Source organism: Podarcis pityusensis (assembly GCF_964106645.2).
Source record: "Podarcis pityusensis genome assembly, chromosome: 1".
NCBI lineage: Eukaryota > Metazoa > Chordata > Lepidosauria > Squamata > Lacertidae > Podarcis > Podarcis pityusensis.
The window spans coordinates 86836773-86853115 of NC_138028.1; the positions used below are offsets into that span (position 1 = coordinate 86836773).

Sequence of the window (16343 nt, forward strand, 5' to 3'; positions counted from 1 at the left end):
TTATTGATAATGCGAGACGTTAGGGCAGGCTTCCTCAACCTCGGCCCTCCAATGTTTTCGGCCTACAACTCGCATAATCCCTTGCTAGCAAGACCAATGGTCAGGGATGATGGGAATTGTAGTCTCAAAACATCTGGAGGGCCAAGGTTGAGGAAGCCTGGGTTAGGGATTCCCAAGCTTGGTTGATTTCATTCAGCTGAATGCAGTGTGGCTTGTTTTTTGGGGGGAGGGCTAAGTTGTTGGGTCAGGCAAGCCATATTGATTTTTATGCTGTTGTGGGGGGATAGGTCATTGTCCCGTTGTGCTGTGTTTGTGATAAAGGGGAACCACACCGGGGCATAGCTGTCAACTTTTCCCTTTTCTTGCAAGGAATCCTATTCGGAATAAGGGAATTTCCCTTTAAAAAAGGGAAACGTTGACAGCTATGCACCGAGGTGAATGCGTCCTCCTTTGCTTGTCCCTGTGTTAGTTTGAGTTTGTTGGTTAACTTCTCTAGTAGTGTGGGTTCCCACACATTTCGGTACCCATGGTCTATGTTCACTCCCGATAGGTTCTTCCAGTGTTTAGTTACGATATTGTGTAAGCATCAAGTTGTTGGGGGGTGGTTGGCTCTCTAATTTTGTGTTATGTTATGTCCTCCAACAGCAGTCATTTTGTGACTGGCTCTCCCAGTATTTCTTCAAAATTCAAAATGTGCTCACAAGTCCAAAAAGGTTGGCAGCCCCTGGTATAGATTCTAGCCTATTGTACAAAGATACGTGCCAGTGGTGGGCAGGAGCCAAAGGCAAAAGTGAACAGAGCAATACATGTGAACGTGGCCCTTGAAAGACTGCCCAGAAAGGAATGTGATTTTGGGGCTGAAAAAGGTTCCTCATCCCTGTACTAAAGCATGAACGATAATGGCCAGAGTGGCCAGTGCTTAAGACAGATGAGCAGCAATTGCAAGGAGAAATGGCAAAGATGTACAAGAGAATAATACACATAAAAATGGCACATCAAGAGGTTGTTTCACTCTCTTGTGGGTAAGACTAGCTTTCTTTCTTTTTTTGAGCTAGAAGCAACCCATCTGGAGATGCATCAGGAAAATTGCATGGCTATTTTGTGGCAGTTCAAAAACATCAAAGTTAAGATTATTCCTGTTTATGGCCATTGCCAGATGTATTCCTATCTTCACAAGAGTACTGTTGCAGTAGACACATCCTTCCCATTGCATGATTCATTTACTCACCTTCCCAGTGCCGTTTGCAAGCTGCCCTAGCCTGCTTTTGGGACACTGACACATAGAGCTCTTTCAGGTTAGAAGTGAATTGGTGCCCATCTCCCAGGCAGCAAGCCTGGGGCAAAATCTGTGAAGCAAAAGGGGAGCATGTCAAGCTAGCTATGAAGCATGTCAGAGGTGGGAATACAAGAAACTAGACTACACAACACAAGACAGCCTCATTTCAACTACAGTGGTACCTTGGTACTCAAATGACTTGGCTTCTGAACAAATCGGCTCCCGAACGCCGCAAACCAGGAAGTAAAAGTTCTGGTTTGCGAATGTTTTTTGGAAGCCGAACGTCCGGCACGGCTTCCTCTTGAGTGCAGGAAGCTCCTTCATCCAATCAGAAGCTGTGCCTTGGTTTTCGAATGTTTTTGGGCAGTGCTTTTTTCTCAAAAATTGTTTAGGGGTACTCTCATTTTTCTACTGATATTGAAATACTGCCCCTCAATGAGGCCAAACTTAGATTCACAAAATGTTTAGGGGTATGCGTACCCCTGCATCCCCCCAGAAAAAAGCACTGGTTTCGGGAGTCAAATCGACTCCCGAAATGGATTAAGTTTGAGAACCAAGGTACCACTGTGCAGCTCAACAGATAGGCACTTAGAAGGATGCTGATTCTGTACTACAGTGTTACCAATAATGCTTGTGATAGGAAAGGCATCTCAGTAGTTGTACTGTATACTAAACAGCCGTAATTGGGGAGAGATAATATTTTAGTGGTAGAGCACATGCTTTGCATACAGATGGTCCAGGTTCAATCCTCGGTACCTCCAGTTAAATGGGTGATGTAGCAGGTGAGGGGAGGAATCTCTGCCTGATATTCAGGAGAGCAGGCAATACTGGGCTAGATGGACAAAAACACTGACCTGATATAAGGAGCCTCATAGATTAATTCTTGCAATGGCTCTCACTGCGAAATAATCAGTGCTTCAAGTATCACTTCCTGGGGAAATTCTCACTATACATTAAAGGATTTCCAATTTTCAATCTAGAAGCTAGAATGAAATGGGAAAGATGCCCAGTTTCACCACATCCAAAATGGGGTAGCTACAGTGTTTGGAGGAGGAGATCCCAGCTGCTGCTGCTGCTGCTACCTACATCAGGCATGTGCAAAGTCCATTTCGGGGGCCTAATCCAGCCCGCTGATCAATTTAATCCAGCCCCCGTGGGAGTATATGTCCTGGGGTAAAATCCTTTTAAAAAAAGCCCAGCAACTTCAAGGTAAATGTCAATCCTAAAAAAGCTGAACAACTTTGGGGGGAAATTGTAAAAAGCTCAACAACTTTGGCCGGCCCTCACACATGTTCACTTTGAAAAAAGTTTGGGCACCCAGATACACACACTGATGAGGAAGAGCTGTGAAACAGTCCCCCCCCCCTTTATGACAAAATGGTGAGGAGAGCTATCATCACAGGGTGAGGGGCACAAGGCCTACACCCACCCCTGAACACAGTGAGCCCAGCCTGCTGCCTGCATTTCAAAGGCTTCCAGAGATAACTTCTCTGTGCACTGTGCCTGCTCCACACCCAAACAGTCGGGAGAACAAAGTGTAACAGATAACAGGGCAGTTCCTCTCCAGGCACTCACCCACTGAGCTGCTCAAGGCCAGAGTCCAAAGGCAGTGCCTGTCACCCACTCCTCCCACTCCAGGCCATAGGAGTGGCACAAGGCTCCCAGCTAATAGTAGAGGGGACAGCAGGCTGACAGAAAGGGGTGGGGAGTGAGAGAGGAATGTCACACAGGTCTTGATACAACTCCCAAAGCACCCTAAACTCTTTCAGGACCATTTGAGCATCAAGTAGGGCTCCAGCTTCCCTCTGGCAACTGGTCATTTGCATATATTAAGATTAAACATGTTAAACTGCCTTATACTGGGTTGCACCATTGCTCCAGTATAGCCTAGTGTTGTCTACTCTGACTAGCAACCACTCTTCAAGGCTTCATGCAGTGGTCTTCCCCACCTCTGCAAGATGAGATATTAGGAACTGAACCCAGAACCTTCCTGTAAAGCAGGTGATCTGTCACTGAGCTACAAAGATATTCCACTACATGTGGCGGGGTGAGGGGAGCTTATTCTTCAGATGTGGAGATCTTCCTATTCTATCCAAATGCCAACATCCTAAAAAATATTAATGTGAGGTCCAAGGAAGTAAAGGAGGCTGGGATCACTAATTTGGGAGATATCCTACTGAGTGGCAGAAGTCATGTAAAATAATCTGGGGATAATCTGATGTCATCAATTCCTGTTGTGTACAGAAGTCTGAATGGAAGCCTCAGCTTCACGATGCAGAGTAGTGGGACTCTGCCTATCAACTCCCTTCCCTACAACATGAGGTTTGTGACATGAAGCTGGGTCCATATGAATCACTCGCACTGCAATGCAAGCGTGTGTTTCTCCTTCACCAAAATGAGCAGACATTTGCCTGCTACAAGTTCAGACGAAAGGCTCTGCCATTGCATTGTGACTAGAACACATTCTGCAAATGATATAAATAATGCACCTGCTCTTTGATCTATCACTTTGGGTTCAATGGAAGTAAATGGTTCCACATCAACAGAAGAGGCAACTACACAGTTGGGAGACGACCACACACACCAAATTAAGCTGTCCTGATGGCAAAAGTACTGTTAAAGAAAGCAAGGAGGTTGGGATGCAGAGGATATAATCACTAAGGGTAGGCAGTTAAGGAGTATTGGAAATGAACCTATAGGCTATGACAGGGAATAACAGGATGAAAAGACTTATTCTTGCAGTTGCTAATGAAAGGCCCTTCCAGTGTAACCAAAGCCTTCACAGAAAATGCTTTTATTTGTATGTGCTTATGTTACTTGGTTCTTCTGAGGAATCCAGACACTTTCCTTCAAAGTGCTTCTGCTGCAGGAAAATCACATATTCCCAGTACTGAAAGGATAATATTATGCCACACAGCAAATGCAACCACTCGTCTCCCCTAATCATACACACATTTGGACTGCAAATGCTGCAGGATTGTGGGCACCTACTGACTATGGCCCATAACATGACTGGAGATGAGTGACAACCCTTTGCCATGCCAATGTTATCATATTTTTTGTTTCTCCTTACCACTTGGAAGTTTTGAGTACTCATTTGCTGTTCCATGAAGCCCTTTAACAACTGTGCCTGCAGCACAGCCTCTCACCATTTTATTACACTTTATGATTTTGTTTCTCTTTTCTTTGGAGGCTATGCAAAGGAGGACACAAATATCTCATTTTACCAATACGAGCATAATGAAAAGCTGCTCCTTTGAAATAAAGCTGCCCCACCTCACACATTATGTTGTACATTATGGCACCGAGTTGACAAGCATCCAGAATAATATGTGCAACCACTGGAAAGGCCCACAGAGTCTTTGGCAAATGCTGCATTCACCTTTTACAGCCATGAAGGCTAGAAGGAGGTGCTTTTTCAAATGAAACCTAGTGTTATGACCTATTCATAGTGACAGTGTGATTATATCCACCCAGTATAATTCAGTACCTCAGCAATTTTAGGGAGCGTTCACCCTGTTCACTGATACAATATGGTCCAGAATACCATATTCAAAACAGAAACAGAACAGAAATACTGTGTGTTTTCCTGCATGTCTCTAAAAGGAGAAGGCAAACACATTGGCCAGAGGTATACCACTAAGGAAAATGAAATGAAGGGATTGCCAGGGACTTGAGCAATTGTTAATGGTCACTGCATCTACAAACTGTGCTTTTCTCTATAGCACATGGTTTGGCTTGCTTGCTTGAGACATTTTGTTCAATCTGTTCCTCTGTAGATGCTTTTTCCTGCAGTACCCCTGCTCTTTTCCTGAGGAACAGTGGACTTGTTTGCAGGGAGGGAGTAGTGGGTGGACTTGCTTTTGAGAGGAGCCTAGGTTTAGATAAACCTTTGTCCCCTTCATACCCCACAAACAAAAGGTTTTGCTTATAACCATTGAGATCAGCATTTTCATCAAGTCCAGCCTGTGGTGAGTTGTAAAACTGGCAGGTGAATGAACCCCAAAGGTAGGGCAAGAATAGCCAATAGGCAGTTGGAGGTGCCAGATCAAAGGCAAAGACATAGTCATAACTCAAGGAAAAGTAAACAGCAGGGGACCGGCACAGAACAAAAACAGTGTACCCAGGGCAGGCACCGTGGCGGGTCATTGCCACCCTTCCTTGCTTTCCCCATCCATTCACTCCCCCCTACAATGGTAATACTGGCAGAAATCAAGGTGGTAGTAAATCCCAGGGCATGGTGACCCCCACTGCTTTCTCTAAGCCACTGCCAGAAATTGTGCTCTGTGTATCTCAAAGCCTATGGTCTCTCACTAAGACAAGCACTGATTCTTTGCACAAAGCTAAGGCTCAAGTGCCCCATGTTACTCTGGACTGTAAGCCAGAGTACATTATGGCAGAGGACATTATGGCAATGACTGCAGAGGATGAGCAAAATCTCTGCACTTGTCATTCTAGAAAGGGATTCTCCACATATTCATAGGAGAACCATTAGACCCATTTTGGCATGTAATTGGTATATAAATAAATAACAGGAACATAGGAAACTTATACAGTGCTGCACCATTATCCCATTTAGCTCAGTATTGTCTACACTGAGTGGCAGTGGGTCTTCAGAGCTTCAGACAGGGATCTTTCCTGGACCTATGTGGAGATGCTGGGGACGGAACCTGGAACCTTCTGTATGCAAAGCATGTGTTCTACCACTGAGCTGTAGCCCTGTCCATGAGATCAGAAAGTATATATTCCACTGTGATGCCCTTGGGGCTATTAAGGCAGCAAAGATGAGTTGGGGTTATTAGCATGTCTCTGTAGAGCAGAAACTTGCCTAAGTAACACAAAATAAGGTCATCTTGCCTAAGGAAGCTCTGGTGCCATCTGGTGTTGACAATGCTCCAGATTTGTTTTTTAAAAGAAGTGTCTCAAGGCTCAATCCTCATTAAGTAACAGATCACTATGAACCAAGCATGGCAGAGACTGAACAACACACAACTGGTGTTCCCTCTGTTAAAACTGCCCATCCAGTGGATTCATAGCACCTGTACACTCACTGTTTCCATAAGAAGCCCATCCTTATAGTGCATTTTAATCCATTTGGAGGGAAAGGGAGAGCATGAGAGCACAAAATACCTTCTTCCCTCTTTGTAACGTAACGGAACACAACATAACAGCTGCTTTTGCTGTCCAGTATCTGAGCCCTGTTCAGATGGCTAGCCACTCTTTGCACCCAAGTGGCATCTACACAGTTTGGGTAATCACCCCAGTGGGGGTTACATCAAGCTGCTAGATATGTTAATCATCACACATCATTCTAGTCTTGCATTTAGTTTAATTCCTGCAATAGCCCAGGATAGCAGCAGACTGTTGGTGGCAGCTGGTTAACTGTAAGACATCTCAATCTCAATTTGCTGCAATCCTAACTGTATCTACCCAGAAGACAAGTACTTTTGAATTCAGTGGGACTTACTCCCAGGTAAGTGGGAATAGGAATGCAGCCACAGTTCTTAAAGCCAGTTAGATTCTCATAGTAATGGACCAAATATGTAAAACTAGGTTAAAATGTGTCAAGTACAGCATATTCAAATGTCACAAATTCCTAAGCAAAACTTTTGGAGTAAAGTTATTATATAAAACAGTCAAGCGAGTAATCAAACAAGCTAACTCTCAACAAACAGAACCATTCCAAGAAACAAATACTAATTGGCTAACAAGGCACATTATACTTCCTCACATGATGTCATCATGTCTTCCTCCTCAAGACAAAACAAAACAAGGAGACATTTTTCAAGGCTGTCAGAATTCAAAACTGAATGTGTTGTTCAGATTTTCAGAAATCTGCATTGTTTACAAATGAACAACATAGGTCCACAGCCCTATTCAACTCAGGATTTCCACAGCAATCATTGTCTAAAAGAGAGGTTATAACTACTCTACAATGCCATGATTTATGAAACCTTAGACCACCTACAAATGTCACCTAGTTCATTACTAATAGGTTACTTAAGCAGTCCAGAAACTGCCCCAAGCAGCCTAAACTGTCTCCTCAGTATTCTGCTCATTCTCCCCCTCCCCCCCCACAGATAATTTATTATGGACTCCATGTGCCTGAATCCAATGCACCAGCTCCTTCACAAGATAACCAAAGCTTTCTAGGACACTGAAGTAAAAAATGTCCCAAAGATAGTAAAATCGCTACCAAGCAATGTCCAGAAGGGAGTCACTGGGGAAGATGCCAAAAAGCGCACATGCCATTCCCTTGCCTGGGAGCTGTTGCTGAGGTGGGCGGGTGGTTTGGATTGTCCCTGTACAAAATCAGCAAAAAAAGTTGCGTCTCAGCCGAGCATGACGGATGCAGAGTGCTCGCCAGCATGAGTTAAATGGGGGTATGCTGCTGCCTGTGTTATGACTACCTGACAAGGCCAAGTATGTATCAGATGCCAGCAGCTCAAGGCTAAGGTTGGGAGGACTAGAGGATTTACACAGTAGGCCATCTAGGAACTCAGTGATCTGCAGGGCACTGGGGCAGAGATTCTGAGCCTTCAACTCCTAGGCCAAGAGGGCAGAACTAAGGTTTGCCAGGGAACAGGGGAGCCACAGCACAATCCATTCTGCAGCTGTGAGATAGGCAACACTTTATGAAGGACATGTCAGAATTCCTTTCTGTGGGACAAAGGTGTAGAATAGTCATGAGACCCCCACCCCCCACCCTGGGGGATGGACAGGCTGATGTTAGATCTCATGAGGGGTTGGGTGGAAGGCTGATCTGTAGCAACATTCCTCAACCTGGTGCCCTCCAGATGTTAGGGACTATACATCCCATTGTCCGTTACTAGTGTCCACGCTGGCTGGGCTGATGGGTCCCATAGGCCAAAACATCTTGAAGGCGCCTCCTCTATTATTTGTCCCTAGCATCCGGTATTCCAAGGCATCATTTAATAAGAGCTTCTATGGGCAAGACATGGTGTGGCAGATAAAAGGATTTTTAGGGAGCCAATGAATGAGTGGTAGAATTATTTTAGCTAGGAAGCATCCCCACTTTTTTTTTTAATGGTACAAATTTAGAAGGCAAGCACTCAGGCCTGGTTACCTGTAAAGTCTGTAAGTCCAGACAGCTTCTATCTAAGCCAGGGGTCAGGCAAACATCTCCATACTTTATTCCAGGTATAGCATGAGTTTCAAAGACTTGAGACAATTGATAGTCAGGCAAATAACGAAACAAGGTTGGGACCAAACAGCAATGAGAGCAAAAACAGCATAGTTGTCAGGGTCTCCAGCACCACAGAATCAAGGGCCTGTGGATGATCAGAGAGCACATTACCTATAGGCCATATGTGCAGCAAACTTCCATTTCCTTCTGAAGTCAGCAACTTAATTAATGCATGCAGATAGGGTAGCAAAGGCCACCAGACAATATACATTTGCTCTGCAGGAAATGATCTAGGAGGGACCACATCCTACCTTGCAGGGATTATTTATGATGGTGAATTAAAGCCATTTATCTGGCCAGGAAGGAATATTTAGAGGTACAGCAAAGACATTAATGTGTTGAACAGAAGCGATGATCAAAGAAAGGTAATCATATCTACATTTGCATCTTAGCTGACACAGTGTTGCCCTGTTAGGGGCAGATAAGTCAGAAGAAGAAAAAATACTTTTTGGAGACAGCAAATATGGATGTCTTTTTGGATTCAGGGGAGCAACATACTGCTTCCAAATAATGTTGGACTGAAATTTCCATCAGCACTGACCACTGAACATGCTGCCTGGGACTGATAGGAGACCAACATCACCTGGAGGGCAGTGCATTCGGTACTCCTGGATTAGAGCAGTACTTTTCCAACTGCGTTTCAGGAAGCCTTGGGTTCCTTGCAAGTTCTATAGAGATTATTCAATGAGAAAACCAGCAAAGAAAGAAAGCTTGACCACCATTAGCAATACTCTCCATTCAATGTACAGGAGTGAGCGGGGATAAGGGTCTAGTCTGGCCCAAGCTAAATTCATCGAGGGGAATTGCAAAGGTGATTAGAGTTGGCCTGTGTCCCACAGGAAGTGAATGTACAGCCTTGAGCATGCCCCCAGCATCCAAGGGTTCACTGGAAGGCAAGTTGGTGTGGAAGAAATCCCCTCAACAGATAGAAAACTGGATTACAGAAATATGAGAGAAAATGCAGAGCAACCTTATCTGTAATAAGTTCACAACATAACTGTTAATTTAGGCTTGTCTTAAGCTGCATCTGCCTGGGTATAATTTAATGGAACTTACTTTGCATACGATTGTGCTGCACACTCTACTAAAGCTTAGCCTCAAAAAGTGTTTTGGTTGACTTTGGGAAATTAATCAAGCACACCTAAAGAGAAAGGATTTAGATGTGCAGGGAGACTAGGATTCTGAGCAACATGGTATACTAGCATGGTATACCAGCACAGACATGTCAGAGGAACAGGCAGGAGAAACTGGTAGCCTGAGTTTGGCAAACAGATGACCACTTGCTTACCTCAGATAAATAACAGAAACTCTCATATCTAACCTCCTTGCAATACTTATGGATGGAGTTTCTTATTGTGCCTATATAGCTGTTTTCTGACTCCCTTGAACACAACAGGCACTGATACTTTACACAGCCTGCAGCACCAGAAGGTGACTAGGCTGTGATGACCACTGCCTGGTAAGTCCTAAGGCAAAAGCCCATTCCTAACCCTTTCCCCTCCGTGATTTGTGTTCTTTTCTCCCCTCCTCTATTTGTTCAAATAGGAAACAAGCTGCTAGCAGCACTGTGCAGTGGTTTCAGAGTGCTGTGTATATATTTGGGGGTGGGAAGGGGGAGTATATTGGCTAAGGTTGCAGTGCCCAATGACCAAGTCCCTATGTGAGCGCAGTCTCTAAATCGGTCATTCCCCAGGAGCAGTCTGGACCCTTTCATTATCACACCAGAGCTTGCCAAGTGGTTACAAACATTTTCCCTGGCAAAGCCCATATTCCAATTTTTTAATATATTTTTAACTGATTGGGGCTGGCTTTGAAATTATAGCCTGGGCTGTGGCGGTGCGACTGTCAGATCTGCCCACATTCCCGTGGGCAACCTCAGCACATGTTCCATCGAGGGAGGGCATGCTTAATAAATCACCCTGTGGCCAGGGGAGCATAGGGGTTTGGGCTGAGAGGGGGGGAGGGGTGTGGGGAGGAAGGAAGAAAGGAAAACAAGGCATAAGGCATTGAGCACTGGTTCGTGGCAGAGCAGTGTGGAACCCAGGACCCAAGACTGGTGTCACCCATGACAAACCATAGGGAGTGAACTGGAGGTATCCTCAACTTTGGCATGACAGAAGAGACTCAATATAAAGCTTCTTCTCAACCACTATGTGACAATAAGGCACTCTGGGACCACTGAAGAGGGCTACTGCTCCCTGGAGTATTTTGCCTTAACCTAATCCTACTGAAACACAGATTTATTCAATTTTTGCCACTTAAGCCACTGTATTGTAAAGAAGATTGGGCATGAATTTGCCAGCCGTGCTAGAAGGGGATGGCACAGCTGAACTTGAGTCCATGTATACTAAGAAGGCAAAGTACTGGGCTCCTGCTCTTTGCATGCAGCTATCAGACTACATGTTGCACACACCCCTGTAAGACAACTCATCGAGTGCTGGGAGTATTTGGGAAAAGCTGCTGACTGCAGGACTTTCAGTTAACAAAGCAGCACAGAGCCCCGACTCTAGATTTCCCTCTGCCTTTGGTGCAGAGGATAAACATAAGCTAACTGACACATTCAGGAGAGGTCCTACATGCACAGCTAGAGTCAAAAAGCCTTACAGGTCTGGCCTCCATAAAGGAAGGAAATGGATGTTTCTAAAGAGAGAGAGATTAAGTAAAACTTTGAGAAGCAGGGTTGAAAGAGCTAGAAGTGATCCACGCTTGAGGTAATGAACAGGAATGGGAAAGAAGCTCTGATTTCATCCTGGCCCAGTGCCCCATATGCATATGGGTCAGAAGGGGGCAGCAAAAGCAAATGAGGGGTGGTAGAAGTGTTGGCTGAGCTGCTAGGCATCTAAACGTGTCCATGAGAGCCAGGGACTGATTTGCTCAGAAGGCCAATGTACAGGCAACTCTCAGCTTCCAGGTCATCCCAGGGACCCCTTCAGGCAGGAAAGCTCTAGGAGGGTCAAGCAATGGCTGAGGGGGACTGAGGGGTCGTAGGCAGGGCGGCCAGTGGGGCAAACAGGAAGAAGCCAGCAGGGCGGAAGTGGGGAGCGTGACAGGGCAGCGTGGCCGAGCGCTGCACACAATGTTTTCCTTTCCCCCCTGTAGCCCCGACGCTTAGAGAGTAAATGTCAGGCACATAAAGGCCGGCACTGTGGAACGGGGAATGCAGGGCCGCTGTCCCTGTGTAACTGCCGCATAACACATAATCAAGGCAGTCTTTCCCCGCTGAGGCACCCACCTAACAACTGACAGTCTATGCTCGCTCTGAGACCACAGCAGCCCGGCCTGCTGCTCAATAACCTTTTCTTTCCCCGTTTGCTGCTGTTTTCCTGGCTTGGGTTACAGGCCTTTTCTCACAGCTCTCCATTTTGAGGTGTGCATGTGGGGGTGGGGGAGAGAAACATTGTGAAAGCACTATGTGGAATCATCTCCACTCACAGACCCCTCCCCTCCCCTTTGTGCAATTTTGGACAGTCTACAGGAGAGGTGGAAATATTTCTACCCCAGGAATAAGGCCAAAGGAAATGGGACAGAGTTGCAGGAACTTGGGAGAAAATGTATCAAGGGGAAGGGGATAGCCCTCTAGGTCAGACACTGGCCCAGAGTTTAGAGGAAATGAGTTAAGTTTGCTGCTCTGCCACAGAGACCCTGTGTCACCTTAGATGTGGCACTTAACAGCAAGGCTTTTGAAAAGAAATACTCCAGTTTTGACTAAACAGTGCCAAGAAGAGCATAATAATCATACCAAAGCTCTTCAATAAAGAATGGCAAGTGTTACCGTAAAGCAGGAGTGGGGAACCTTTAGTCCTGCAGATGTTGCTGCACAACAACTACAAAAGCAGGACCTGAACACAATAACACTCTCCCCTCTCTTCTTAGCAACTGGTATTCAGAGGCATACTGCCTCCAACCGTGGAGACAGATCATAGTTATTGTAGTTAGTAGCCACTGATAGCCGTATCTTCCATGTATTTGTCTAATGGTTGGTGGCCATCATTATGGGAGCTAATTCCACATTATAACTATATGTTGTGTGAATGAGTGTCTCCTCTTATCTGTTCTGATTGTTCCAACATTCAGCTTTGTTGGATAGTCTTGAGTTTTAGTATGAGAAGCAAGGCAGAAAAAAACGCTTCCCTATTCATTTCTCCACATAATGCATTATCTTATACACCTCCACATCCCTACCCCCTCGTCTCATTTCTACACTAAAAAGCCCCAAATGTTGTAACCTTTCCTCATAGCAAAGTTGCTTTAGCCCCTTGTTCGTTTTAAGTGCCCTTTTCTGAATCCTTTCTAGCTCTACAATATCCTTTTTGAGGTGAGGCAACCAGAACTGAACACAATATTTCAAATGTGGTCTCACCAGATTTGTATAACAACATTATGATACTGGCAGTTTTATTTTCAACTGCTTTCCTAACGATCCCTAACATGGAATTCATCTTTTGTGCTTTGTACTTAAAAACCACTATGAGCACAATGTTTTTGTGGAAAATGTAGTATATAAATAAACTGACTTGGGATGTGTGTGAGAGAGATTGTCATTAGTGCCCCTTTCACCCTTGAGCTGAAATGCCTCACATTCATCTTAACTCTTTCCTGTGCAATGCAATACTAGCTTTGGACAATACTTCCTTGTTGCCTTTTAAGACTATGAAAGATGCCAGGGGTCTGACATCCATAAAGATGCATAGTTTTAATAGTTATTTGGTTCTGAAAGTTGTACAAATTGGCAAAGCAGACTGACATGGTCATCTGAGCAATTGTTCTGTTGCTATTTGCACATGAGGTCAGAAGCACTTTTGGGGTCAGGTCTGCTATGTGGAGTGTGGGATTGCCATTAGTGTGCATTCCATCCTTGAGTTGGAGGCCAGGAGTTGCCAATGGGTGCACATGTGCCCACTGTGCCCTGGTGCCCACAGCAACCCCCTATTGGCTGAAGTTCAGAACTCCAAAATCAGAATAAAACTAAGTCAATTTGCATGGTTTTAGCTAATTTTCCTACTTGGTTTATTGATTTTAGACATTTCAAAGCTGTATTTCTGGACCATATGCACCCAAGGTGGCGAGCAGCAATAGAGCAATGAAACTCAATAAAACAAAACAGCATTAACAAAATTTTCAAAATTAAGAAAGATAAACCCATCAAAATGCATTAAAACATGCCAGTATAAAACCATTCCAAAGGCACAGCAGTAAAATAAAAATGTCAAAAAAAGAAAAGCAACAAAAAAGTTAAGAGCCTTTTAAAAGAAAGACCTTTAAAAGTCTTTAAAAAATATAAACCCTGTTTTAAATCAGCTGTAGTGGCTGCCAGTTTGTTTCCAGGCCCAATTCAAGGTGTTTAAAGACCTAAATGACTTATGCCCCAATGGTAGAATCCAACGTAGAAATTCACCACAAGGATTTCTGCTTGCTCAGTGGAGTGTTATGCCCCTCACCTTATCCCGTGCACCCCCTAAATCTGTCCTAGGGGTCTCCCCAATCCTCTGAAGCAGATTTGGTGAGGGTGTAGGGGGAGGGGAGGGGGAAAGTCCCATTGTGCAAACAGAAATCCCAGCACTGACAGGATATGGTAGCCAAATGCTGCCTTAAATATCTGAAAAACCGTATTCTGCCCTATAGAACCTCTCAGATGTTTTTATCAGCAGAGGAGGCCCTCTTGGTAGTTCCACTGCCCTCAGAAGGTTTTTTTTTGGGGGGGTGGCCCATCAGAGGGCAGTCTCTGCGTCAGCCCTAAAGTTGTGAAATTCCCTTCCCATAGAGGTATGGCATCTTAATTATACAACTTCCATCATATGCTGAAGACACACTTTTTTTTTACTGTGGGCTTTGACACCCAAGATAAAGATTGTTAGGACTCACCCTATTCTTGTGACTGTAATTTGTTTTAAAGTGTTTTAATATTAGATTTTTAAGCTACTATAACCTGTCCTAGGACCTTATGGTGAAGGGTGGGTAAGAAATCAAAATACTACTACTACTACTAAATAATAATAATAATAAATAATTATACTAACATCACCACTATACCTGAAGGGGCCAACCCTATTTCCTGTAGGAAGAGTTCTATAAGGTAGGTGCCACTGCTGAAAAGGCCCTGTTATGGTGACCTCCAGTTAAAAGTATGACGGAGAGGAGTGAGTGGAGGCTTAAGAGAGTATTGGATAAAAGTGCACAGCACAAACCCTGTTTTGATTATCTCTCTCATAAAGAAAGTGGAGTTTTTATTACAAGTTAAACAGGGGAGTTTGGGTTTCCTTTTACAACAAGGGAGGAAAAAGGCAGAATTGCAGTATAACCATGCCAAAAACAAACAAACACCTGAGGTCCAAAACTGTAGGAAGCTGCAGAAGCTTTAACATACAGCTTTCTGGGCAGGCCAGTATGTACCAGTCAATGGCCTACGGGAGGCTAGGGTTGTATCAGTTAGGGCATAGGAGAGAAGATTCCAAGCCTTCACACAATTAAAGATCCAAGCAGCTTTGCAGGAAGTGCTGTGACCAAAGTGACTGCCCAGTGCCAGTTAAATCTGCACAACTCAACATGTACTATTTTGTCACTGCAAGATCTGCTCCATATTCTGAAAACATATGTATAGCTTACCTTCAGGTAACTCAGTGTAGGATTTTTGCTATGCGATATGATATGCCATGCTACACTTTCTGGATTCTCCATGTGCATCCCTATCATCCTCAAATATTATTAACTGCTCAAGAATCCAGCTCAGCTAAGTGGTCGTTATTAAAAACTGGCCCTCTCTGATCTGATGTTAGAAAAAATTCAGCCTGCCTTTGGAATGGGCCATGTAGAAGAGGATGCTGGACTAACTGGTTTGGGGGAAGATGGATGGTGCAGTTTTCCAAAAAAAGAGAAAGCAACACTCATTAGCAAAGTCTGGAAATTTGGGCATAAAAATATGAATATTTTGGACTAGCTATTCACACATCTAGGATGGAAACTTCAGGGGGAGTTTTCACCATGACAGGAAGACCACAACCCATCTCAAGTTGGCATATTGGGTAACCTTTATGCTTTCACCCTAGGAAGTAGGCTAGAGGTTTGCATTTATATTCATTTTGTTTTGTAGCATTGCATATCCTATTTATCCCATACAACTACCTTCCCTATCCTCCCTACACAGGAGGATAGGTGAGTGGCAGAGCATCTGCTTTGCATGCAGAAGTTCCCTGGTTCAATCTCTTGCATTTACAGGTAGGACTTAAGAGAGACTCCTATCTGAAACCCTGAAGAGCTGCTGTCAGACAGTGAAGACAATACTGAGCAAGATAAATAACTGACCTGATTTGCTATAAGGCAGCTTCTTAAGTTTCATCTTCAGCTGGCTCTTGTTCCTAAAGAGTAAATCAAAGTACTATGACATCAGAGTGAAATGCTGAAGTGAACTAGTAAACTTGTTGGGGTTCTAACTCTTCAGAGCTAACAATCCTTCTGATTCTTCTTTACATTCTTCTTTTACACTCTTAAGGGCTCTTGGCTCAGGGAAAGCACTACCAGAGCCCCCTTCTCCTGCCCAAGAGGAACACTGTAGTATTTCAGAGCATTTCTACCCATGAGAGAGCAAATGGAGTCACAGATCATTAGCAAAGTGTGCACTTTGCATGCAGAAGGTCCCAGGTTCCATTCCTGGCATTTCAAGCTAACGAGATCTCATTGGAAAGCTACCACTAGCAACAGTATGAACCATATGAGCCAATGGTCTGACTGACTATAAGGCAGCATCATATGTTCAAGTGGAAACTCGCTTGTGCCAGTTGGCTCCTGGTAGGGCTGGCCAGAGCCTTAAGCACAGGAGAGGCACAAAACACATCTAGTGACGAACTGACAGCAGAGAGGAAGGGT

At 44.4% G+C, this 16343-nt stretch overlaps 1 protein-coding gene and 1 long non-coding RNA gene across 4 annotated transcripts in view; one reads left to right on the plus strand and one right to left on the minus strand.

Annotated features, from left to right (window-relative positions):
* The window catches only part of LOC308460408, a 107867-nt gene that overhangs the window by 48326 nt on the left and 43198 nt on the right, over positions 1 to 16343 (plus strand). The gene's annotated exons all lie outside the window — the stretch shown is intronic.
* The window catches only part of NHEJ1 (non-homologous end joining factor 1), a 124384-nt gene that overhangs the window by 6853 nt on the left and 101188 nt on the right, over positions 1 to 16343 (minus strand). For both annotated transcript variants that reach the window (XM_080976688.1, XM_080976687.1), the window contains one exon: positions 1229 to 1346. In XM_080976688.1, the coding sequence (XP_080832814.1) occupies positions 1229 to 1346 (118 nt within the window). The remainder of the gene's footprint in view (positions 1 to 1228; positions 1347 to 16343) is intronic.